At 40.1% G+C, this 11,537-nt stretch overlaps 2 protein-coding genes across 2 annotated transcripts in view; one reads left to right on the top strand and one right to left on the bottom strand.

The window, feature by feature from the left end:
• sugct (succinyl-CoA:glutarate-CoA transferase) overlaps positions 1-923 on the bottom strand; it is a 23,323-nt gene extending 22,400 nt beyond the window's left edge. The window contains exon 1 of the mRNA XM_016276113.1: positions 902-923. Coding sequence (XP_016131599.1) covers positions 902-923 — 22 coding nt within the window. The remainder of the gene's footprint in view (positions 1-901) is intronic.
• Positions 924-1,264: 341 nt separating this feature from the next.
• The window catches only part of LOC107588102 (glycogenin-1-like), a 15,491-nt gene continuing 5,218 nt past the window's right edge, over positions 1,265-11,537 (top strand). Inside the window, exons 1-5 of the mRNA XM_016276112.1 lie at positions 1,265-1,380; positions 2,610-2,748; positions 2,837-3,011; positions 4,082-4,244; positions 4,370-4,373. Coding sequence (XP_016131598.1) covers positions 1,374-1,380; positions 2,610-2,748; positions 2,837-3,011; positions 4,082-4,244; positions 4,370-4,373 — 488 coding nt within the window. The 5' untranslated portion in view covers positions 1,265-1,373. The remainder of the gene's footprint in view (positions 1,381-2,609; positions 2,749-2,836; positions 3,012-4,081; positions 4,245-4,369; positions 4,374-11,537) is intronic.

The following is an 11,537-nucleotide window of genomic DNA, read 5'->3' as shown; positions in this document are numbered from 1 at the left end:
CTATATATCTATATATATATATATGTATAAATATTATTTGTATAATAATATAATTTTTTATTAGTCTCTGTAGTCACTACAGTACTGTACTATTAAATGTATTATTTGTTTTGATCTATTTTATCTATTCTAAGTTAATTTTGTATGTTTAAATAAAATGTTCCATATTAAATATATATATCACTCGAGAATAGTTGAATATAGCCATTAGAAATACTATTGCAAACTTTTTGTGTCTTCTAAATCTTTCAACTTCATATTTGTATGTGTATGTAAAGTGCTTTGAGATGGTACTTTTAAAGGTGATATACAAAATAAAGTTTATTATTATTAATTATTATTATTGTTGTTATTATTATCATTATTATTATTATTACCCTAAAAACTAATCCTGTGTGCAGAGGTGGGTTTTCCCACAAAAATATAATTCTACATATTTATAGTAATACATATCTAGAATGATTTAATATAAATTATTTAGGAATCACAATGAAAGCACAACTAAACTCTGACCAGTAGGTGGCATTTATTTATTTATTTAGTCATTTAGCAGACACTTTTATCAGACACCAATCAGTTCGTATCTATTATTCTATTCTATTCTATTCTATTCTGTTCTGTTCTGTTCTAGAGATGGCTCGATATCTGTCTCACTATCAGAACAAACTGTTGTACATGTGCTCTGCTTATTCGGTTAGTATAGCTGACAAACAGTCCTAATCATAGTTTTAACTTAGTTAACAGTTTCAGAACAAGTTTGACAAACTAGCAGTTAACCAAGTGGTAATCAGCCTTACTTTTCAGATTCAAATTAGACCAATATACCATTTTATGTAACTGAACTTAAAAGGCTATGACCAGTCTTGAAGAAAAGAAAAGAACAGAAAAATTGATAACTAACGTTTAAGACCAGTCAAAGTCATTTATGCAACTGCCCACGGGACTTTTCGTTAACGGTATGAGTTAATGCATTATGTGCCTTGGACATCAAAATATAGAATGTATTTAATATGGAATATACAAAGGTATAAATACCTTACACAATCATACAAATATATACAATATATTTATGAAACAATATTAAAAAAAATTGAAAGTACACACCTTCCCTATTACATTCATATCAATTACAACCGAAAATCTTCTACCCAAGTGCAGTCACATATATGAAGCCACGCCCCCAAGGATCACGAACCAATCATGGCCGTGTCCGCACTTTCTGGTCACGTGACTGGCAGCAGTATTTATGGAGAAGGTCCGAGCTGGTATAAATGAACTCCCTGCGTGATACAGAGTCTCTTTTCTCCTTTTATCGAAGTGACACTGCTGTTCTGGGAGTCCGAGCTACAAAGTAGCTTTGACAAATAACGAGCATGGCAGGTATGTGACAATGCACTTTTCAATTCAAGCAAACCGAGCTGTTGAAGTGTAGCGGGTGATCATCTCATACTGCACAAATCGATACGATTTTACTTGTGCATATGTAACTAAAGGCTTTAAGGGATGTGGATGTTCAATGCATTGCTCATATTCATATTTCTGTAGCACTATGGATGTAAATGATGCAATGCTGATTTATACTGGCATGATTACTCAAGAGTTAAAGATGATGCATAATCCCAATATTTTTGACACAGATTAGACTGTAAAGTATCATCGAATGAATTGTGAAGAAACGGTTCACAAAACCGGGCTGAAGAATTCGTTGAATTGTTCTCGAGTCAACTCAACAACACTTGAATCCAGAACCGTCTGTTTTGATTTTTTTATTAATGAGTCGATGACTCATATTGGATTTAATAAATAGCATTTCATTAAAACAAGCAAAAACGTTTCAGCGGAGAGATATAAGATCATTTAAGTAGAGTTAAAGATGATGCATAATCCCAATATTTTTGACACAGATTAGACTGTAAAGTATCATCGAATGAATTGTGAAGAAACGGTTCACAAAACCGGGCTGAAGAATTCGTTGAATTGTTCTCGAGTCAACTCAACAACACTTCATTGAATCCAGAACCGTCTGTTTTGATTTTTTTATTAATGAGTCGATGACTCATATTGGATTTAATAAATAGCATTTCATTAAAACAAGCAAAAACGTTTCAGCGGAGAGATATAAGATCATTTAAGTTGTGTTTAATGCAAATGTAAATGATATTTGCGTTCTGACTGCTTTATTGAATTAATTAGGCTATGGCTACAAACTGAATTCGTACATTTGCCACAAAAACACCTTTTTTGAAGAAAAACATCATGATATGGCTTTATTGGAGTATTTTAGAGAATATGGCACGTTAAGAATCACTGAATCAGTTTTTGAACCGATTCTTCCGAACGCATTGTTCAAAAGAACCGATTCTCAGAATCAGAAGGAAAAACAGATCTATGATAATCACTTAACACAGGCACAACTTATAATTGTTCATTCATTCAGCTTTGTAAGTTTCACCACTTTTTACATTATTATGAGGGGAAATGTGTATCGTTGACTTCCATTATGTCTTGTTTTGGGGAGAAATCATGTTATGCCTTAGAATGGTAATGTGAAATCAAATTTATTAGACCTGATCTGTCAGTCAGTGTTATGTCAATCTTCATTTCTTTAGCAGAACAGGCATTTGTCAGTTTGGCCACAAACGATAGCTATGCAAGGGGAGCTATGGTGCTTGGAAAATCGCTTAGGAACCACAAGACTTCAAAAAAGCTGGTGGTGCTCATTGGGCCACATGTGTCCGATCAGGCAAGGTACAACATGCTTCATTCAGCCAGTATTGTACTGCAAACTCTCTGCCTTCCGTGGAAAACAAAATGAGATGTTTGTGAATGTCTTTAGGGCAGTGCTTCATAAGATCTTCGATGAAGTCAGGCTAGTGGATGTGCTGGACAGTGGGGACATGGCACACTTGGCCATGATGAAGAGACCTGATCTGGGTGTCACTTTCACCAAGCTGCACTGCTGGACTCTCACGCACTACTCCAAGTGTGTGTTTATGGACGCAGACACACTGGTGAGTTCGCATTATGACTTCAAACCAGCTGGTTAGCAGAGAGTTCAAGTTGTGCCTTGTCAAAACATGCATGAAATATTTATATTGCGGTTTGTCATGTCATTTGAATTACATTGTGCATCATTAACTCTGTGTGAATGTACGCCTATGCGTTATATTTAACTTGTGTAATTCGCTGAAAGTAGTGAAAGCATCTGTGGCATCATCTATTCAAAATGCAATTTTATTATTTTTTTTTACATATGAGACATTTATCTGATCATAAATAGAGTAAAAACAGTAATATTGTGAAATATGATTACAATTGAAATAACATTTCTATATTAATATGTAAATTAAAACGTAAAATGTAATTTCTAAACAGAACAGAACCAACATAAATGTATTGCAGATATCGTTAAAGTTCAATAATGTTATGTACACATTTTAGAATTAGTCTGATTCAAGGAGAATCAGAAGGCTGAATCCCGACTGACAGAGGAGGAGCTGGGGATGGAGGAGGGTAATTAGCTATTTAGCAATGTGAAAACTGCTGATACTACTGCGGGACCTTATATATGAATGCTTAGATAGGTGTCGGATTACCATAGGTAGATGGGGATCAGCTGAGAGTCAGCTGATACGAGCTTGACTAACGTGACCTGCCAGAACTAACGCTACGCTAGATTTATTCTTGTGAATACTGTGATGGCAAAGCTGAATTATCATCAATTTTGGGGGAAAAAATGTGTTGCTTAATATTTTTGTGGAAACCGTGATACATTTTATTTTCAGGATTTTTGAGAAATAGAAAGTTAAAAAGAGAGCATTTATTTAAAATAAGAATTTTTTTTTGTAACATTAGAGCTGTTTTCTGTCACTTTTGAGGAGCTCAGCATCCTTGCTGAATAATTAATTTAAAAAACAACAGTAGTGTTTCTTAGTAAAATAACTTTTTTCTTACATGCACTAATGAATTGTACATAATACGACCAAAATAAAAGAAAATACATTAAAAAAATAAACACAAAAATGAAATACAATTGGGTCAGTGTTGTGTGAGAAGTTTGACACTTTTCTGTTGGCTGTAGGTGGTATCAAACATAGATGAGCTGTTTGACAGAGAGGAGCTGTCTGCGGCTCCAGACCCCGGCTGGCCTGATTGTTTTAACTCTGGTGTGTTCGTGTTTCGCCCGTCCAACGAAACCTATGGCAAACTTCTGCAGTATTGCACAGAGCACGGCAGCTTTGACGGTATGTAAAACACCACTATCATTCGGTTTTAGATGCGTCAGAGCTCTGAATTTCAGTTGGAGCAAATAGCTTTTAGGGCATTGACAGTTTTACGGTGTTTGAAGCATTTTAAAGGAATGTTCCAGGTCTGTAAGTGCTGTAAAGGCTGTTCACACCAAGAACGATAACTATAGCGATGACCATGATGATAGCTATATTAGCGTCCTCACCAATGAACAATAGCATTTTCTGCATTTTGTAGCAGAGTGTGCACGACTTTTGTCGTCTACCGCTTTAAGAGCTCAATCTTTGGGTGGATTGATTTTGATTGGCTGTCAATGTTTTCATCATTTGGACAAACATGTTCTGAAATTGATTCAAATTATGTAATTCCTCTGTGCCGTTACTGTTACTGCTGTCGTATGGACTGTTCTCATAGAATTAGAATGATTATTAAAACTTCATAGTTTTAGCTATCATTATAGTTATTGTCCTTGGTGTAAACAGGCCTAAAGTTATTTTTGCAAGCTGAGGGACAAGTATATTTACTTAATATTATATATTAAAAAGGAGAAATTCTGCAGAATTTCTTCCAAAACAGAGATACTAGGAGCTATATAGTTTCGAAATGACAAAAAGGCACTGCAGAAGCATTTTATGTGACATATGCATTATATTCTGAATCTTTTTAAGACATACAATAGTTCTGGGTCACTAAATCTTTTCATCCATGGAAAAGTTGAGAAAAAGTGGAAAAAAATAAATAAAAATGGTTGTAAATGTCACAAATAATAATAAATAAATTATTGATCAGAAATCGATAAATGTATAATGACAATTGGATTCAAATAAATACAGCTGTCGCGATTGTACTACACTGAGGAGCGTGGAACGAGGAGACTTCACAGAAAACAGTCTTTAATCCTTCCAACACGGGATACACAGGGCTGACAGGAACACATGTAGCACATGACGGACATTCAATACCGGACAAGGGAGAATGGCACAGGCTAGGACTTAAATGGGGCAGATAACGAGGGGCAGACAGGTGAGGAGGATAAACTAATAAGGAGACACACCTGGAAACAATGAACAATCAAACACAACTAGGTAGCAGAGCACATGGGGAGCAAAACCATAACACAGACAGTCCAGAATCCTGACATTACGCCTCCTCCCGGAAGATGCATCCTCGCACCATAGAAACAACAGATGGAGGAATGGGTGGGAACTTGGGAGGAGGCTCAGGAGGAGGACGGACATCCAGGAGGGGGCCGGCAGATGAGTCCAGGGAGGAGACAGGAGGGACTTGGAGCAGGAGAGTCCAGCTGGACCCAGGCCACAGCCATTATGATGACCCACGGTGGAGCCGACGGCGGAGCCATGGAGGAGGAATGGCCGCCGACTCCAGGGGGCTGACCAACGGCGGTGAAGCAGGTGGTGGAGGAGCCCGAGACGGAGAGCCAAGGAGCCAGGGGGATGCCGAGGATCCGGGGGGCCAGGGTGGAGCCGAGGGCTCTGGCGACCAAGGCGGAAGCTGAGATTCGGAGATCCACTGCGGAACTGGAGCGACTGAGGACCAAGGTGGAGCTGGTGGGAAGAATGAGCTCAATAGAGCCGGTGGGACTGAGCAACAAGGTGCAGCCGGAGGAGCGGAGTCCTGAGGCGATGGCGGGTCGACGCCCAACCAAGGCGGAGCCGGAGGGACGAGGGAGCCCGGTGGAGCTGGTGGATCGACGGGTGACGGTGGAGGCGAGGGAGCTATGAGCCGAGGTCGAGTAGGTGGCGACAGTCTGGTATGACCCTCGAGCGATCTTTCCCCCTGCTCCAGCAGGAGGAGGATGTATTCAGGGCGGGCGAGAGTATCCATTAGGGAAACAACGGGAGGACAAAAACAAACACGGAGCGAGAAACAAAAACAAAGGGGAAACACGCAATTTAAACTGTTGTAGGTCCGGTATTCTGTCACGAATGTACTACACTGAGGAGCGTGGAACAAGGAGACGCAGGAGATTTCACAGTAAAGACAGTCTTTAATCCTTCCAACACGGGATACACAGGGCTGACAGGAACACATGTAGCACATGACAAACATTCAATACCGGACAAGGGAGAATGGCACAGGCTAGGACTTAAATGGGGCAGATAACGAGGGGCAGACAGGTGAGGAGGATAAACTAATAAGGAGACACACCTGGAAACAATGAACAATCAAACACACGGGAAAACTAGGTAGCAGAGCACATGGGGAGCAAAACCATAACACAGACAGTCCAGAATCCTGACAACATCTATGGAAATAAATAAAATATAAATGATAAAAGGTATATCATAAATAAATGAATAACAAAAATTAGATTACAATAAATAAATACATGTACTAAAACAAATACAAATGTAATAAAACCAATACAAAATAGATAAAAACAAATACATTTAATAGTACAGTACTGCAGTGACTACAGAGACTAATAAAAAAAACTAAATATTTTCCAAATATATAAATTTTTTATATTTAATATTAACAATTAATTAAGAAATACTGTTTTATAAATTAGTCTGTGCACTAAAAGGTTGCGAAACCCCTGATATAGACCACTTTTAATGGTACTCTTTTTATTTATTTATTTATTTTTAATCATTTTAGAGCTTCGACCTATAGTCACTATCTATTTACAGCACTCTTCTAATCCTTAAGTCTTGTCTAGATAGTAATCTTTGTTTATACAACTTTTCAAACTTCCTATATTTTTTCTCTCTGGTGATCCGGGTGCTTATCAAGTACCTCGTCTGCAATCAAGGCTAATCGTGGCTAGATAACCCATCAGAGTTATTTTAGCTAATGTTTCTGAATGGATGCATCTTCCTGCATCAGCCCTTATCATTCTACCTCTCCATTGCAGCTGAAACATCTCTGCATTTCCCCACACACCCAGCACTTTGACGTGTGCTCATCTTACACACACTGTCAGCATAATCAAGTCGCCCTTCCCTGTTTGCATCACAAAATTACCTCAAGCGAAAAAGCCCAACAGAGCCTCTCGGGTATTGCCCAACACAGCTGGTTCATAAGCCCGTCGAGAGGAATTTGGCACGGGGGCCCTCAGCAAACAAAAGCCCTTTCAAGGCAACCCTTTTCTTTAGGAGCCAAGGGCTATTTTCTACAGCCACCTCTTGGCGTAGTTGCTCGTTATGCAACTTTTATGGGCTTTAGTAATTTGGTAAAATGGCTATCAGGAAAAGTGCATGTTTCTTTTCCCCCATGCTTTGTTTTTCACTTGATAACGTGCAGGACGAATAATTATTTGCATATGTCAGCGTGTGTGACTTGCAGATTTATGATGTATTGGTGTACATTTTTGGACGTGTTTTCAGCTAGACAACACAGTGAACCCATTCTTATGAGTCTGGCTGTGAGTTTGAGCGTGACGGTCGAGGAACCAATGAGATTGCTGCGTTGTGAGGGTGGGCTCTGCTTACATTATGGAGATTGGCGCCTTTTCAAAAGCCTGTTTATTATGCTTTTGTTATTCCACAGAATCCAGTGGCTCTTTTGGACGGTCATAATTGCAGGCTGCATAAATGCTACACAATCTTGTCCGCCTGAGTTTTTGGTCTATTTTTGTAGTGACCGGTGACTGTCCTCTGACACATCTAATGGTGTAATAATTTGTAATGATTGCTTTATTCTTAGCTGAGATAGATTGTTTGTGGTCATAACAGGGAAAGCTTGAACTCATCTTGACTGTTGCCATGATGTCTTGTGGTATTCTCTGCTTAATGAAGCTTTGAGCTTGGGAGAGATGAACATGAGAAACTGTAAAATTTCAGAGGACAATCTGACTGATGCAAATCATGCCACCATGATGCTGGAGTCTTCTGCCAGGCTGGCATATGAGGTTGATAGGGTATTCTGTGTGATTTCTAAGGCGTTAGGGTGTTCTGGGTGGTTGCTATGGCCTTGTTAGGGTGTTCTGGGTGGTTGCTATGGCCTTGTTAGGATGTTCTGGGTAGTTATACAGTAAGTGTGTTGCTATGTGGTTTTTATGGTGATCTGTGTGGTTGATATGGCATTGTTAGGGTGTTCTGGCTGGTTACACAGCAAGTACTTTGCTGTGTGGTTGGTAGGGTGTTCTGTGTGTTTGCTATAGCATTGTTAGGGAGTTCTGTGTGGTTGCCATGGCCTTGTTAGGGTGTTCTGGGTTGTTATACAGTAAGTGTGTTGCTATGTGGTTTTTATAATGTTCTGTGAGGTTGCTATGGCTTTGTTAGGGTGTTCTGCGTGACTATACAGTAAGTGTCTTGCTGCGTGTGGTAGGGTGTTCTAGGTGGTTGCTATGGCATTGTTAGGGTGTTCTGGGTTATTATACAGTAAGTGTGTTGCTGCGTGCTTGCTATGGCGTTGTTAGGATGTTCTGGGTGATTATACAGTAAGTGTGTTGCTATGTGGTTGGTAGGGTATTCTAGGTGGTTGCTATGCTATTGTTAGGGTGTTCTGTGTGGTTTCTATGGCAATGTTATGGAGTTCTGGGTAGTTACACAGCAAGTGTGTTGCTATGTGGTGATGGTGTTCTGTGAGGTTGCTATGGCATTGTTAGGGTGTTCTGCATGACTACACAGTAAGTGTCTTGCTGCGTGCTTGCTATGGCGTTGTTAGGATGTTCTGGGTGATTATACAGTAAGTGTGTTGCTATGTGGTTGGTAGGGTATTCTAGGTGGTTGCTATGGCATTGTTAGGGTGTTCTGGGTTATTATACAGTAAGTGTGTTGCTGCGTGCTTGCTATGGCGTTGTTAGGATGTTCTGGGTGATTATACAGTAAGTGTGTTGCTATGTGGTTGGTAGGGTATTCTAGGTGGTTGCTATGGCATTGTTAGGGTGTTCTGGGTTATTATACAGTAAGTGTGTTGCTGCGTGCTTGCTATGGCGTTGTTAGGATGTTCTGGGTGATTATACAGTAAGTGTGTTGCTATGTGGTTGGTAGGGTATTCTAGGTGGTTGCTATGGCATTGTTAGGGTGTTCTGGGTTATTATACAGTAAGTGTGTTGCTGCGTGCTTGCTATGGCGTTGTTAGGATGTTCTGGGTGATTATACAGTAAGTGTGTTGCTATGTGGTTGGTAGGGTATTCTAGGTGGTTGCTATGGCATTGTTAGGGTGTTCTGGGTTATTATACAGTAAGTGTGTTGCTGCGTGCTTGCTATGGCGTTGTTAGGATGTTCTGGGTGATTATACAGTAAGTGTGTTGCTATGTGGTTGGTAGGGTATTCTAGGTGGTTGCTATGGCATTGTTAGGGTGTTCTGGGTTATTATACAGTAAGTGTGTTGCTGCGTGCTTGCTATGGCGTTGTTAGGATGTTCTGGGTGATTATACAGTAAGTGTGTTGCTATGTGGTTGGTAGGGTATTCTAGGTGGTTGCTATGGCATTGTTAGGGTGTTCTGGGTTATTATACAGTAAGTGTGTTGCTGCGTGCTTGCTATGGCGTTGTTAGGATGTTCTGGGTGATTATACAGTAAGTGTGTTGCTATGTGGTTGGTAGGGTATTCTAGGTGGTTGCTATGGCATTGTTAGGGTGTTCTGGGTTATTATACAGTAAGTGTGTTGCTGCGTGCTTGCTATGGCGTTGTTAGGATGTTCTGGGTGATTATACAGTAAGTGTGTTGCTATGTGGTTGGTAGGGTATTCTAGGTGGTTGCTATGGCATTGTTAGGGTGTTCTGGGTTATTATACAGTAAGTGTGTTGCTGCGTGCTTGCTATGGCGTTGTTAGGATGTTCTGGGTGATTATACAGTAAGTGTGTTGCTATGTGGTTGGTAGGGTATTCTAGGTGGTTGCTATGGCATTGTTAGGGTGTTCTGGGTTATTATACAGTAAGTGTGTTGCTGCGTGCTTGCTATGGCGTTGTTAGGATGTTCTGGGTGATTATACAGTAAGTGTGTTGCTATGTGGTTGGTAGGGTATTCTAGGTGGTTGCTATGGCATTGTTAGGGTGTTCTGGGTTATTATACAGTAAGTGTGTTGCTGCGTGCTTGCTATGGCGTTGTTAGGATGTTCTGGGTGATTATACAGTAAGTGTGTTGCTATGTGGTTGGTAGGGTATTCTAGGTGGTTGCTATGGCATTGTTAGGGTGTTCTGGGTTATTATACAGTAAGTGTGTTGCTGCGTGCTTGCTATGGCGTTGTTAGGATGTTCTGGGTGATTATACAGTAAGTGTGTTGCTATGTGGTTGGTAGGGTATTCTAGGTGGTTGCTATGGCATTGTTAGGGTGTTCTGTTCTGTGTGGTTGCTATGCAATGTTAGGGTGTGCTGGGTGGTTGCTATGGTATTGTTAGGGTGTTCTTTGTGGTTGCTATGTCATTGTTAGGTTGCTGCGTGCTTGCTATGGCGTTGTTAGGATGTTCTGGGTGATTATACAGTAAGTGTGTTGCTATGTGGTTGGTAGGGTATTCTAGGTGGTTGCTATGGCATTGTTAGGGTGTTCTGTTCTGTGTGGTTGCTATGCAATGTTAGGGTGTGCTGGGTGGTTGCTATGGTATTGTTAGGGTGTTCTTTGTGGTTGCTATGTCATTGTTAGGGTGTGCTAGGTGGTTATTAGTGTGTTACTGCATGGTTGGTAGGGTGTTCAGGGTCCTTGGAAGTGTGTTCTGAATGTTTCTACACTGATTGCTAAGATAGTTGTAAAGGTGTTGCTATGTGGTTGCTAAGGTGTTGCTAGGGTATTGTGTGTTGCTGTAAGGTGGTTGCTATGGTTTGTAGGCAAGTTGTAAGAGACTGATAGATCATTGCTTGTGTGTAGCTAGGTGATTGTTAGGCTGTTGTAGATATTTGTAATGGCAATGCTCCGTGGTTTCTAGGGTGTTGCTAGGGTGTCCTGGATAATTTCTAAGTGATCGCAAGAATGACTTGGATAGTTGCTTAGATTGTCTAGGTAGTTGAAATAGCATTGCAAGGGTGTTTCTAAGGCATTATTAGGTGATTGCTAGGATGTTATGGATGAGTTGTTAGGTGGTTACTGTGGTGTTCTAGATATTTGTATGGGTGTTGCTAAGTGGTTGCTCCGGGTGCTTGCTAGGGCATTGTTAGTTGATTGCTAGAGTGTTCTGTTTGGTTGTAAGATGGTTGTTCTAAATAGTAAAAATGACATTACTTGGGTGTTCTAGATGGTTGCTAGGGTGTTCAAGATGGTTGTAAGGGCATTGCTCGTTTCTTGCTATTGCATTGCTAGATGGTTGATAAGGTGTTCTGGATCGTTGTAAGGGCATTGTAGGTTGTTACTATGGCGTTCTGGTGGGTTATAATGCAATTTCTAGAT

This window comes from Sinocyclocheilus grahami, unplaced genomic scaffold, assembly GCF_001515645.1.
Source record: "Sinocyclocheilus grahami isolate Dianchi unplaced genomic scaffold, SAMN03320097.WGS_v1.1 scaffold98.1, whole genome shotgun sequence".
NCBI lineage: Eukaryota > Metazoa > Chordata > Actinopteri > Cypriniformes > Cyprinidae > Sinocyclocheilus > Sinocyclocheilus grahami.
This window is presented reverse-complemented; position numbering and strand designations above follow the sequence as displayed.